Below are 14,927 nucleotides of genomic sequence, written 5' to 3' on the forward strand. Positions count from 1 at the left end.
CACTATATTCTTCAGAAACAGATACAACACTGATAACATGTACACTTTCATGCCAGGCTTGTGAAGAGCCAATTATTGCAAACTGATGATTACGCTTTATTTTGTAGGGGATTCAGTCTGTTGATTGGTAAGCAACATTCTAAATACATATGAGCAATCTGTCTGAAGCTGACAATATCCTGAAAGTATTTTGCATCACCCTCTTTTTACATTGGAAATACTTAAAATCTGAATATTTGATTATTCTAACACAATTTCGCAAAACTATATATCCTTCTTAAATTCTCATTTGGTGCCGTTGACTTTAGACATTAGCATCCAATAATGCAATGATGATATTTAGCATCACCCAAAGGTAAACATCGAGCCCTGACAATACTAACCACAAACACAACCTCACTGCCGTCCAAGCCAAGCTGTTCAGAGCTACCTGAAGCCAAAAACAACCACAAACGTTTGTATTCATCAATAATAACAGAAGGCAACACCAACTTGACAAAATGAGCCTGGACAGCTTCACAATGAATCTCGTAGACAATCTTTGGGATTCAAGACTGACATTGCGAAAAGTGACCCAGTTTTAGCGACCCTGGCTTCAAAGCTTTTCACTTTTATTTCCCTAGGTATTGCGGCTTCTTGCATCAATCAGTACTCGATCCTTTTGGCATATTGTGCTGCTTCAAATAAAAGGAGATTCAACACTGCGGGCCCTTATGACCCAATGAACAAAATGTCTTTTAAGGAGATGACACCTGGGACTGTTTTGCTTGCTCACATTGTCTTTGGGATTGGTGGTCCCTGGTTTAGTTGACTGGTGGTCCCTGGTTTAGTTGACAGTAGCTTTTTGGTATATAGTTAATATTATCTCCTATAGGTTATACCACTTTCGGCAATTTCATTGGGTTTGAAGAGGAGACGATCAATTAAACAGTTGCCATTCTTCATGCTCTAGTTTTGAGGGTTGTAACCTTAGTACTGGAATGTGTTCGTTGCCCAATCACAACATCACTGAAGATCACTTTCGTCTCATTTTACTGATGCTCATGCAGAAGCTCGCGTGGCGAGGCACAATGAGCCAACTACTTAGCAGATGGATTAGACAAGCTGGAAATAATCATTGGTGACAGCTTTAGGACATAAGTAACAAACTGAAGGGGAGATTTTAATGTGATGTGTACTCAAAGATGTTCATAGTAAGGCTAAATACTGTCAGAGACAATCCATCCAGCTCAAGATCATATTTGAGTGGATAAACTAGGTACTTCTATATATAACTCAAGCTAGGCAGCAAGATTAGGTCACAAAAAGAATTTCAAAATTAAATTCTATATAACAGGAGGAATACTTTTACAATGGGTAAAGCTAACTGTAGCAACAAAATGTATGATGTCATGTGCAGTGTCATCAATGATATCAGTTAAGTCAGTGTAGCCATCAATCATGCCATGTGAGTAGTCATTAATGATGTCTTGTGAGGACATGAGCTGTTCTTGGCAGGAGTGTGAGTTATTGTTGGCACGGTAAATGTAAGTCTTTTTTATGTTTAAGATGTAAGCATAATGTCAATCTAGGTGTGTTTTCGAAGGGATTATTTAATAAACACATTTCGGTAGAGATAACTATAACTTAAGTGTATTCAGTGATTTGGTTGTGTTGCACAGGGGCTGAGTACATGTTCTGGCTTGTGGCCAGGTCCTTGACTCAGCATTCTTGTGCACCTAACCCATTGCACATATCCTTTGTCTGTGCACTGTAAAGGTTGAGCACAGAGGCAGGCCTATGTGCTCAGTCCCCATGTGGACATGCCTCACTGTGGGCCTCCTTTGGTCATGTGCAGCAGGAGTTGAAAGCAGGGTCTGGCAGTGGCCAGGCCCCCTGCCCAACCGTCACGTGCACATTTTAAAAGTAAAAATAACCATGTACATCCTCCTCAAGTTTGTATGCTGAAATTATTTAGCACACACATTTGCAGATCATCCATAAATCCAAAGAGCACACGTTCAAAATGGCAGCTCTTTAGATTTGCAAATAAATTGTCCAACCTGCAGATTCCAGGGTGCAATTGTATGTTTTTTCAATGTTGGAGACCAGTATCTAATCCTGTGGGATCCCACTGCATATTATATGTAGTAAGTGGATCTTCACTCTGCCCAGTGAGACATTCACCCAGTATGTTTGGTTTAAACATCATTTTGAGGTATTTGCAGGTCCCTTTAACAAACACAAAATGGCTGCTCCTTGGATTTGTGGATTCTCAGTAGAACCTGCATATCCTGCATTGTAATGTGAGTACTTATATCCGTTTTGGTGGTCTGCATAAGCCCTTCATGGACACACCCTTATCCCCTTTAGAGACTGGGAAAGCCCTCCCGGCCTCCTTATACCCAGAACATGTTCTTAACCAACACCTCATAATGTGTAATTGTGTCCTCAACAAAAATGTTCAGTTGGGTCAGTCAATCAGATTGAGATAACGCACAGATTTTCAGGGAACATCTATTTCTTATTCGACCAAAGGAAAATATATTCCCTTGTACAATCAGATTCGTTTATTTTTCAGATTTTGTGCCGCACTTTATTCTGTAGGAACACACACATCAGCACTATATTTTATTGTTAATATGCACCTTGCTCTCCTACTTATTTCTCCCTTCATTTTTCTTTCATCAAAGCAGAAACTTACAGAAAGACAAACATTACACAGGCAAGTTGTAATATTACAAATTCTGAAACAACTGAAAAATAAACAACACTAAATCATGCAGATGATAAATGGAATATTAACATTATATTTGATCACATTGTTTATATATTTCTTAGCATAAAAGGTATGTTATGTCATTAATTTTTGCAAGGCATACAGGCAGCTGCAATGGTTTCATGGGTCTAGGTTCATAGATGAGGGACCATAACCACATCATATGTATGTTAGATAGCACTTGGAAGAAAATGTACAAAATTAATTCTACTGCAATTGCTTTAGCTTAGTTGGTGCTAAGGAGGAATACTACTGAATTAACCACTGAGTATAGCAAGGTTTAATTCACATTGGGAAACTGTCCTTCATTTTTAGTATTGATTCTATTGAAACAAGAGGTGGTCAATTACCATCAGGGAAAATGTTTTTATAAGGTAAACAATAGTAATCTTTCTCAAGTTGCAAAGGCAATTATACCTATGATGTGGTTCTGGCATCCAGAGTCTGCAAAGGTATCTTCTTGGTCATTGCACATGGTGCCTGTGAACGTATTGGTCTGCACAGAACAAAAAGACAAATAAAAACATAGACTACAATAAAATATATTGCTTCAAGCACAGAAGAAGGTCTGCATAACATGGTATTGGATAACTTAATATATGCATATGTTGATGTGACCAGCCACATTATTAAACGAGAAAAATAGTGTTTTCTTCAATTTGCGCTTGACATTATACATCCACCTATTAAATTGTGTTCTGCAGTGTTGTCAGAGACTGAATTTCCCCACCTTACCATACATTTCTATCATTATGTTTGTATGAGTAGTTCTAGATATTTAGTTAACTGCACTAATTCATATTGTCATTGGAAATATCCTTATGGAATAACCTTTCTTTTTAAACACAGTTAAACCACCCTGAGCAGTGAAGTCCTGGTTAATCCTTCATATGCCTCTTAATATGATGAAGTAAAATGAGAAACTGTAATTAAAAAAATTACAAGCAGCACATAAAAAAATCGAAAATGCAGTCCTTTTAGTATAAAAAAGCAAGACTTCACTTTAAAATTCTACCTGTTATGAAAAGGCAATTACTGTATAATCCAAATGCTTATAAAGTATTTGTGGTAGGCATCCAAGGATAAAACTTTAAATAACACTTTCCACTTTCAGAACTCATGAGCATTTATGTTTGTTTCATTTTACTGTTTTACAATTTCATTGTAACAAACTGTAAATTATTTTGAATGTGTGCTCATCCCAAACTGCACATTCCTGTGGTTATGTTAAATGTGTTGAGAATGTGCTCTCTTTAGTAGGTACTGTTTATTGCGTGTTAATCAAATGCAACATGAATGCCATGAATACATTTGTGAAGATAAGTATGAAGCTTGACCTACATGGGTGGAGAGAAAAGTGGAATGCCTGCAAAGTCTTTGAGCAGCCAAATATACTTATGGATGCAATTCTAACTCTGTAGTGAAAGACCTTTGGGGAAATTTATACAAAAATGCCTTCATGTTCAATCATATCTAACAAAATTACGTGTTTCTTGACAATAGAGTGCAAAATCTTAGCCGTTCTTAAATTTAAATTTGTAAAGAAATTGTAAGCGGGACAAAAGCACAATGAGTGACTGCGGTATAAAATAATGAAAATGTTAATACAGTGACTGCAGCAATGTGCAGGTTTTTTTCTCTCCATTCTGTACAGGGAAGATACACCCTGAGCTGTCACGACCATATTAAATGGAGCATAGTTAAATGGAGTGTCCCTGATAAGGGGCTCGGCTGGGCTATCAACGTTCTAGATCAGCTGGATTGAATTTCCTGCATATTGCACATTTCCAGACTTTCATTCTCTCTCTTTCCTTCCAAGGACACAACAAGGTCCCCCCACATACTCATAATATGAGGCTTCATAATGCAGGGCGCATCTCCTTTTGCAAAAATGAAATGTGTGCAAATAACGTGCAAGGACACAAAAGTCCTGACAACATTATTTTTACGTAGGGATTAGAAAAGCGATTAAGTGGCCTTTTGATTTAGGTGTTCTATATGATATTTTAAAAACAAAATAAACAGTATCCAAAATTTGAAAATTCTGCAACCTTTTGAAAAATCAGCTAAAATCCTCTATTAGAGTTAAATTACATAATCCAAAATTGCGAGATTATTTTCTCATCATTCATAGACATTTGACACATAAAATTATGTGTAATTTGAAAGTAAATATTTTGAGATGCAAAATAAATTGTTATGCTGGAGATGTTTAAAACATATAAGGATGAATGTGTTAATACTTTTCCTAACTGCAGGCTTCCGGGCTACGTTTGTTGAGTCTATTGTGTGCGATATATGTGGAATAATATATAAAATACAAACAAGAAGTAGACAAGCTAGATATTGAGTGAATATTTGTTAACCTGACCTTTTAGTTACATTTTGAATTTTTGTACATGTGTGTATTATATAGATGTATGTACATGGAAATAGGGATAAATAAACCATTCTGGAATTTTTGCTATTTCGACCTCTAAATTATGTGATTAACTTCAGTTAGATGCAACGGTGTGATGGCTATGACAGTGTTTTCCTGAAAAATAGGGTACGTGGCCGTCTCCTTCTCTGAAACAATTGCTATATTAGGATCCAATTAAAAATATAGCACAATAAGCATTTTAAGACAACACGATTCAGCATTCCTTGATGCTAAGATAGTATTCTATTTTCTAAGGCCTCAATTTGGAAATCATCAAAAACGACCTGGTAAAAAATAAGCTTACAGTACCGAAAAAAATGACCTAAGACAGTTGTCAGCGATGTAGCTGAGAAACATTTTAACACAAGGAGATTTAATAATGGTTAATTGTGTTTTTAATGAAGCGGCCCAAACATATACATATATATATATATATATATATATATATATATATATATATATATATATATATATATATATATATATATATATATATATATATAATATATATAAATATATAATATATTTTATATATATGTATACACACATATTCATATATATATATATATTATTTATTATCAACAGAGAGTTTTGTAAAAAATAAAACAAAGATTATCCACTTATCCAGCAATAATTATAGATCTGCCCCACACACTACGTAAATAATTTATTACCAGCTTCAGAACATGGCAACACTTAAACAATGCTTTAGTGCACTAAAGAACTTACCATGGTCTCATTCTGTATTTCCATATCATCTTTCGTTTTGCTGTTTTTCTTGTGGTTTCCTTGAGTGCTGATAGAGTTGCCGGGAAGAGAGGAGCCCTGGGAGCTGCCCTTCGACACACTCCTGTAGGAAACATTATTTGATCCACTTTCTGTCTGCTGAGCTGCTTTCTTATCAACTCTGCAGGTAGAAAGCGATTCCGCTGATAAATTACATTGCCCTTCTTCAAGCACTTCACTTTCCTAGTCCTTTAATGCTTAAAGTAACCTCTTGGTATCTTTCTGTCTCCAGACCTTTGAGTGATAAATGCTTCTAACTAGCTTTGATCAAATCTGTCACTTGCAATTTTGGGTTGTGGATTACTCTAGTCTTCCACATATAAATGATATATGCCTCTATCTGGACTGCGAGGGGGTCAGCTGAAAGAGGGTACACAAGGACTGCTCTGTGTCTCTTTGATCGCATTTTCTATGCATTTTGTATGCATCAAATGGGGCCTCTACCATCAGTGGGACATTGTGCAGACAGCCTGCAACAGGAGAATGTAAACAATGGGGGCTGCCCACAGTCGGGCTTTTGCTCTTACTTGTTTTAAAATTATGTCAGCAGTAGCCCAGGTACCCCTATCATAATTTGGTCATTTGCCACAGAAGCAAAGCCCAAATAGGCTATGCTCCATTTTGACTCCCTAGAAATGGGGGTCAACGTATGAGAAAAGTAGAGGCTACGATTGGAAGTCACCATTTTTTATCAGATAGAGTAGAAACATGCTAAGTAGTATCAACAGCCCTATTCACTGCACATAATATTGACAATTGACCTTTGCCTCAAGGTCAACCATTCAAAAAGTATAGTAGGTACATGTGAAATAACTTTAGAAACAGCAAAACTGGGAGATTTACTAGCCTCGCCAATGGGGAAAAAGGCTTGTGAATGAACTTCACCTAAATACTTATATTCATGCATTGATATGTATGTGTACAGTTTGAAAAAACACAAAATACAATGAAAAGAAAACACTTGCTGGCTTACGGAGGGATTGATTCTGTTAATTTTTCAAGCCCAACTTTGATATCTTTATCTAATATATAAACAAAATCCAACTGTCACTGTATTTCATTCGGTGCTCTTAGTCATGGCTTTAAGTACAGAATGAAATCTCATATTGCAGAAGTATACATTCGTCAACCCTAGCACTCACTATCGGTTTAGCTAAAGGAAAAAACTAACTCTATTAGAAGCCTACTAAAAACATCACACAACATTTAACAATTACCATATAGCTCAGATTGGATTAATCAGGGAAAGCACGGCCAATGAAGCAACAGAAATGTTGAACATGTAGACACTTGTATGACCTTGACAGATGGTGTCACCTAATCTTTATCACTCATTATATAAGGAATTAAGTATGACTGTAAAGAAATAACTCGATTTAATAATGCATACCACTGAGAATGAGAGCCAAATATATATATTTTTTAAAAGAGTTCATTTTCATTTGAATACTTTTAAGTGCATTGGTCCTATACTTTCTATTCACCCATAACCTGCAATTGTTTTATCAAGTGTTCAAATGATACCAAAGAGGCGCTACTGTGTTCTTTAAAGTGCCACTTCATAAAGAGCTACATCTTCGTCTCACAATTTACTAGATTTCAATCTCCCTATATAGTACCACAAAGAGAAAATAATGGCCTTCATTTTCAGTAGTGTCTTAAATTGGTATTCTGAGTTTTGAAGAAATTACCACACTTCTGCAATTGTAAGGAAAGACTTAGCAAAAGTAGCCTGATGAAAACAATGGTTGGAAAGGGCGAAAACATGATGTAATCACAGGTGCAAACTCAGATTCCATGCAGTAAGCCTCATTTCAAGCTGTAGAGGACCAATAAGTGGGTTATATTGCACTTGGTAAATTCAGCAGCGGTGTGTCGCTATTTACCTGGTGCAGTATTACCTCCTAAATTACTGAAGCACTCAGAACGAGGCCTAATATGTTCAGATTACAAATAATTCATAAGTGTTTCTGCAAGAAGGAAATTAATTTCAAGTATTTCCATAGTTACCTGTTTAACAGTTCCTTCATGAAAATGTCTTTGGCTGAGCAGGTTGTAGTGATGGTGTCCGTGTTTTGCTCACATCTCATTGGACCTGACATGTCTTGGGAAGTCCTCTTGCTGATGCTCATTTTTAGAGCCCTTTCTGTTTCGCTGCTCTCCGATTTCTTGTTGGTTTTGTTTTCAACTTCACACTGCAGCTCAGTTTTGTTCTTGTCTTTCTTTTTCTCTACCTTCATTTGCTTATTCCCAAACCCTATTCCAGACTTTGCGTCCTTTTTTTCAACTTTTGCCTTAGCAGCATCTGGTTTTTTAGTGTTGAGAGATGGGAGCTTACTTCTACGGAACCCAAACCAGCTAGCGATGGAGGGAACTGTTTTCTGCTTTTGATCTGTGGGAGTAGATTTCACTTGAATCTGTCCTTTTTGTACATTTTCTTGGATGCCCAACATAACCTTTTCTTCAATTGTAGGCTGAATGACGGCCACACCTTCAGCATTTTTAGGCTTTGAGGATTTCACTGAAACCACTTCCCTTTGTACCATTTTTGCATCATGTGTTGTTGGACTCTCTAGCTTGTCTGTATTTTGTACTTTATACAAAGAGGAGCAACTTGGTGGAGATGATACTGAATTCAGCTTTTTGTGTATGTTCCTTGTTTCCATCTGTGCAGGTTTCAAATCATTATAACATAGTTTGCCACTGTCAGATATGCTCTGTGCAACAATCCGAATAGGAGACCTCAGTCCTTCACACTTGGCGAAGCTGTGCAACAAATCTGGTTTTGGTGGAGTTCTGCAAGGCAGTTTGCTTGGGCTGGCATGTTGGCTTCCTGAACTGCTCATGCTCATATGAGACCCTTGCCTCGAATATGAAATTTCTGGTACCTTTGAAGTCGGGGTTGAGCATTCTGGTGTCATCCTTGTTGCGGCTGCTTCAACAACTGAGTTTTGCCGGGATAAGGAATTTCCCCTGTCGGCAGTGTTAGTAATTATGTGGGTCCGTATTTTTCCGGAAGCTTCACATACAGATGTGGGGGACTTCTCTGCAACATTGACACTAAAACTTTGACTGCGAGCTTTTGCTCCATTCATACCAAGAGCGGGTTTTAGGTATGGCTTGGTTATTGAAGAATTTGATCTCCTCACTATATAGTTTTCAAATCCGTCTGCCGGATCTAGCAGAGAACCAATACTCTCTAACACAGGAGAGGATGCAGGCTCTACTTTGTCCACAAGGTTAATGATACTTGTAATATGTACCTCTGATTTAACAGTTTCTGGTTCAGCAGATTCACATCCATCGGCAGCTGCAAACGTGGATTTCTGAGATTTGGACTTACCTGATGTAATCCCCCCCTTTGATGCTGTATTAATGGTATCTTTTTCTTGCTTTCCCGGAACAGTGCAACTTTTTCTGTTCAGCTGGGGCGATTTTACAAGAACTTTCATCCCAACTGGAAGTCGAGTCTTCAGGGCTTTGCAGTGATAATTTGGAAGAGCATTCATATCAGTGTTGCAAGACGATGATGTAGGTAATTGGGGATTATTGGCCTGAGTTTGGGAAGATTCACTAGTCCTTGGTGAGTAACCATGCGTAGATGCAAGAATACCGCACTGAAATTTGTCCTGCTGAGGTACTCCACTGTCACTTGCCTTTCCTTTTTTGCAAGAGATTGCAATTTGTGGGGAATCTGTATCTGGTGGTATGGAAGTTGCTGGATTACTGCTGCTAGTCCTTAACCCTGAGTATGATGTATCCTGAATGTTAGAGCGAATGGGTTGATGACAGGTCCTAGTAGGAGTTTTTGATACACAAACCTTTGGTGGAGTTTGACATACACCTTGTGACCTTTGAGGCTGCTGAAGATTACATTTTGGAGGTGCAGGAGATTTGGTGTTCATGTGAGCTGAATCAGTTTTCACGGCCTCTGGCAACTTTTTGGGTGACTTGTCATTTGGGAAAGAGACCTGAGTTGAGGATCCTTTCAAATGTAATGATTTAGGTGCAGTCTTCCCTACCTCACATGGAATGTTGAGAACTGGCTTCATGGATAAAGGGGATGAATGTACCTGATGTTGCTTTATCAACAATGAAACGGATCGGCCAGGGGGAGGAGGTGGGGGTGATTGTACACAAGTCTCTTGTTGGACCACCTCAACATGTTTATCACTTGTTGGAGGTTCTCTGTACTCGACGGGCTGTAAAACAGAGTGTGCATTTAACAGAGAGCCTGCAACGTTGCTGTTTTGATCTTTTGTCCAACTAATCTGACTTGGAATTTTAGACACTAGGAAAAGGTTTGCTGAAGACTTTGGATTGTCCAGTTCACTTTTTGAGTCAACATTAGAAGGTGAACTGGAAGCTTTCAAGAAACGTGTCAGTTTTACTGGCGGGGATGAAGGTGATTTTTCTGACACTGCAGACATGGTTACAGGAGGAGCATTTGTTACTGCTTTATCAGTTAATTTAAGTGTCTGAGGAGGTACACATGTTCCTTTGCTGTGTATTTTTGAGTTGTTCTGGTTTTGATGACCTCCTGCTGGCACAAAGGAGATTGATTGTGATGTTTTGCAGGAAATACTGTAAGCAGGTGTTAAGAGTTGTTGATGGGGACTTGGTGGCAGTGACCTTACAGGGCTCACAGTTTCAGAAACTGTAGTGGAAACAAAAGCAATGCTGCTTCCCTTTGTTCCATTAAGACTGTTGTTTTCATTTTCACCTGAAGGCGTTTCCAAAACAGCGTAAGTTAGTGATTCAGAGTCGTTCTGCAACCTAGTCACTAAATGAGGTAAAAGTTCAGCGCACTGAACAACGGGGCTAGGTTGCTGCCGGCTTAATGAAATTTCATTTGTAGTAACGGTGACAACCCCGGTTTGATGAGAACAGAACTCAATGGGCTCTCCATCCTCCGCATCAAATATTACTGTAATGCACTCTTCAGAGGAAGTCTTTTTTATGACTTGTTGTTGCTTGACAAAATTACATGTCTTTGGATTCATATCTGAGGGAGAGGGTCCTTGATTTCCCTCTATACTAGAAGATGCAAATTGAGATATTTCGTTCCCTGCAGCTGTGTCAGTGTTTTGTGTATGCATTCCAGTGAAGGGACTTAATGGTTCATCTGAGGGGCTTTTCTCATCACTACTTTCTATGTGCAATTCATCTAAGACCTCATTGTCATCAGTGTCTGAAAGTAGCAGATTAAAATCCAAATTCGCAAGGCTTTGCTCAATCTGCATCAGCGGTAATCGGGTCCTTGTGCATGAGTTCACCTCTGCCTGAAAGTCATTTGCAAAACTAGTCAGTTTCTCAGGTCGATCCTTCGAATTAAAGAAGGAATCTCTTTCTATTAAATGTTTTTCATTAGGTTCCCACCCAAACAGGCTATCAGAAATACTGTGGCTTAGTTTGTTGCAGTGCAGTCTACAGTCTTTGTTTGGTCCTCTATGCAGAAGTGCTAAGTTCGAAGACTCGTCATCCGCGTCATCGTGAGAATCGGAATCATAGGCAAATGCTTTTTTGTGCCCTGCACAATTGTCGCTCTTTTCTTTTAGCTTATTGCAAGCAGATGGTTCCATGTGGCTACTGCATTTTGTTCCGGGGGAGTAAATTCCTTCGTTGGAGTCCATGCAATCTTTGTCGCCCCATTTCGACATGAGCGAGTGGGGTTCCAGTAGCCCTTTCCTTTTCTGCAACTTCTTCAGACCTTCTAAGATGTGGCACTCTTTGATCCGAGTTGGAGGTAGTTCTGCTGCGGGATTGGAGAAGTTTCTTGGGACAGATGAGGGAAGGTTTATTCTTTTATCCCAGCTCACGGATGACTGCTGTGAAAAGAACATGCTATAATAAATAAAAATAGCACATTACCACCATTCAGCATTAACTATATGCTACAACAGCAATGACTCCCAATGCCTCCCCCATCACTGTGTCACTGTCAGGAGTAACTTATTGCAGTTGGGGAGTGCAATGAATAGTGTGCATCGCTATACATCACAGTCTATGTAGTGAAGATACGCCATTTAACCTACAGCATGTTTTTCATAATCATTATTGTGGTTTGAGCAAAATGTGCACACAAAATGTTTACAAAAATACTACTTCAATGCACATTTTAAATTTAAAAAAAAGCTATAGCATTAGTTTCATACGTGCAAATCTTCCTTTCTAGTTTATCTAAAATACAAACCGGTGGTTTTTAATGTGAATAATTTTCTGAAATGGGTAATTCTTTCTTGCAGTTCTAAAATGCATGTATGATAATTAACCATCGCCGTTGTCAGGATTTGCAAAAAACAACAACATTAGGGAGTTCTTATGTAATCCTTTTGTTTGAGAGCTAAAGTGCTAGCTTCGCACATTCTACACTTGCAAAAAATCACACGTACACAAAATACATAAATAATAAGGAATTCTCTTGCTGAAGGGAACAGAGACTTTGCAGACGTGTAGGATTAGTAGGTAGCATTTTAAAATGAAGTATTCAATACAATTGCCATTCAGTTAGGATGTATATTATTCCTATGCACTGCTGTCCTTTTTAAGTAAGGAAAGAATGTGCTCCATCAATACCAAGTAAAAAAGTAATACGGAGAGAGTGAATGAGAACAAACATTGTTAGTCTAATCCATCTTTAGGCGCTGTGTAATGAGCGCACATAGAACACTGGTAAACTTTTTCCATACTTCAAATACTTGTTGTTGAATAGGCTTCTGGCAGTAACTCCCCATAGGGGTTGCAGAAATTCACCCTTAGAGAAGACACACTTTTTTCATATTATCATGTGATGAACCCTACTACCTATATCAGGCCTGCACCCGTCACCCCTGATCAACTTTGGCCATAAAAATCAGGAATTTTCCCATGACCTCATCTTTTGGAAAAGTCTCTAAACATGCAGTATTTATATTATAATTTTTGGAGTATTTTCCGCACTGAAACATTACTGGATAAATCCTAGTAACTATCGGGAAATGTAGGTCATAACCACCGCCTAACGTATATACATGTCCATGCACTCCTTTTTACGCAAAAGGCACAATAATACAAAGGTTTTAATTAGACAATTTTCAGGACTTTGACATAACATGTTCTTGGGCAAAAACATTGGAATGCGGCAAAGGGAATTTCCGAATGAAGGTCATGTGCAAGTTGAAAAGTAAGACTGTCTTGAGACAAAATCTTCCCATATTGATTTACTATGTACAAGGAAGAAGATAATAATAGTACAATCCACAATGTACATTAATCTAATCCACACTTTTGCTGGGAATTTGGATTCTGTAATCTAACATTTTTCAGTCCCATGCACGCTACAATACACTTCATATAGCAGAATTTGAGGCTTGCATGGCACTTTAGGACAGTCTTCATAATATGAACAACAGTCGCTGATCTCTTTTTAGGTTGCTCTACAGATGAAGTGCCGCTTTTAGGAAAAGGGATAGATTGCAGTACTCTTTATAAAAGAAAATTGAATCTACCAATTTGCTGCACGTTCTTCCATCATTCCATGTGCAGGAGGAGCCACTGGAGTATTCACTGCAGGCACTTGAGAGGGAAAGTTCACTACTGCTACAGCTGCTCCGCGGATATACCCGGCTTGGTCCTGTGGTGTGTAGCTGACTATGGCATTTAATGGCGGGTATTCCAGATGTCAAATGCTGCTGCCATTCCTGTTGAACACAAACAAGCTTAGCTTTAAAAACCAAACACATAGACTGGCTGCTTCAAATTGTAGGAAATAACGTATGAGCACTTTGCAATGCACCTATAAAATAGAAATTTACCAAGAGTCAGGACAGACACAATAATAATGTAGTTTTGTCTCACACAAAATTACATTAGCCTCATAAAACAGTGCAAGACATCTAAAGACAACTGTATAAAACACTGGTTGTAAAAACACTAGTCACAATATGAATTGGAAAAGAATTGTACAAATTGACCTGTGTACAAACAGATCTGTGTGCTAATATTTGGCTCATAACTCATGATTTTATTTTAATTTATTGTCTGAGTTTGAAGAGTCAGAATTTGTAATAACTCAAAACCAGTTGTGGAATATATCTTCTGCTGATTAACCCTTACTAATTAAGCAAAAAGATCATATAGGTAAACTGGCTAATTTCAGTGGATATGAGAATACTAAACAGTCGATTTAAAGATGATCAACCTGCAGCACCTATTCAAGTTATCTCACTTACAAGATCCTGCATAGATAACATTCTAACAAGTGTAAACATATGAAGTAAGATTCTTCATGATTGAAGTCGGCATTCAGAGGGATCATTTTCCAAAGCAGATCACAATTAGATCGCAGGATCTTTCACATTGAGAATACCTCCTCAGAATTGGTAATTCATATGTATTTAATTTGAAAAGATTATTGTGGCATGGCTCCATTTAAAATCAAATAATGTTATAATCGACTGAGTGTTTAAACACATTGTGTGTACTGAAAGGTGATTTGGTAGATCCCAAGTGGAGTCAAATAACCCTGAAATTTGGCCTAACTTTGCAAATTCTTTACTGGAAATTTTTGGTAAGCTATACAACACAAGCATTTCAAGTATAATCCTGCGTTCAAAGCAGAGTCAGTGGTTCTCTAAATATTTGAACTTCCAAAAAAGGATATTGAACATGAAGAAAATAAGACTAAGCAAGCTCCCTCTAACAGGGAGACAGGCTCAGCTTTCGTGAATTCAAGACTTAAGATTTTCTTACAAAAAGTAATTTGGGAGGCAAAACTTGCTGCTCAAAATATAACGTGGACTATTGGTAATAAACAAGCAAATAATTTCAGTATTACTGAGAAAGTCTTGTTTAATTATGTTAGACGATTATACAGCAATGATAGATTAGATGCATCTGTTGAAGATCCTAACTTCAACATCAACGTGGAGAAAAAACCTGGTATTACTATTAATGATAAGTAAATATGTAGGGTTATCATGA

The 14,927-nt window shown here is 37.8% G+C and overlaps 1 protein-coding gene across 3 annotated transcripts in view; it reads right to left on the reverse strand.

Annotated features, from left to right (window-relative positions):
- The window catches only part of NCKAP5 (NCK associated protein 5), a 768,214-nt gene that overhangs the window by 84,251 nt on the left and 669,036 nt on the right, over positions 1 to 14,927 (reverse strand). For all 3 annotated transcript variants that reach the window (XM_078682016.1, XM_078682017.1, XM_078682018.1), the window contains exons 10-13: positions 13,454 to 13,645; positions 7,977 to 11,794; positions 5,910 to 6,087; positions 3,176 to 3,254 (exon numbers count right to left, since the gene is read on the reverse strand). In XM_078682016.1, coding sequence (XP_078538142.1) covers positions 3,176 to 3,254; positions 5,910 to 6,087; positions 7,977 to 11,794; positions 13,454 to 13,645 — 4,267 coding nt within the window. The remainder of the gene's footprint in view (positions 1 to 3,175; positions 3,255 to 5,909; positions 6,088 to 7,976; positions 11,795 to 13,453; positions 13,646 to 14,927) is intronic.

This window comes from Lissotriton helveticus, chromosome 3_1, assembly GCF_964261635.1.
Source record: "Lissotriton helveticus chromosome 3_1, aLisHel1.1, whole genome shotgun sequence".
NCBI lineage: Eukaryota > Metazoa > Chordata > Amphibia > Caudata > Salamandridae > Lissotriton > Lissotriton helveticus.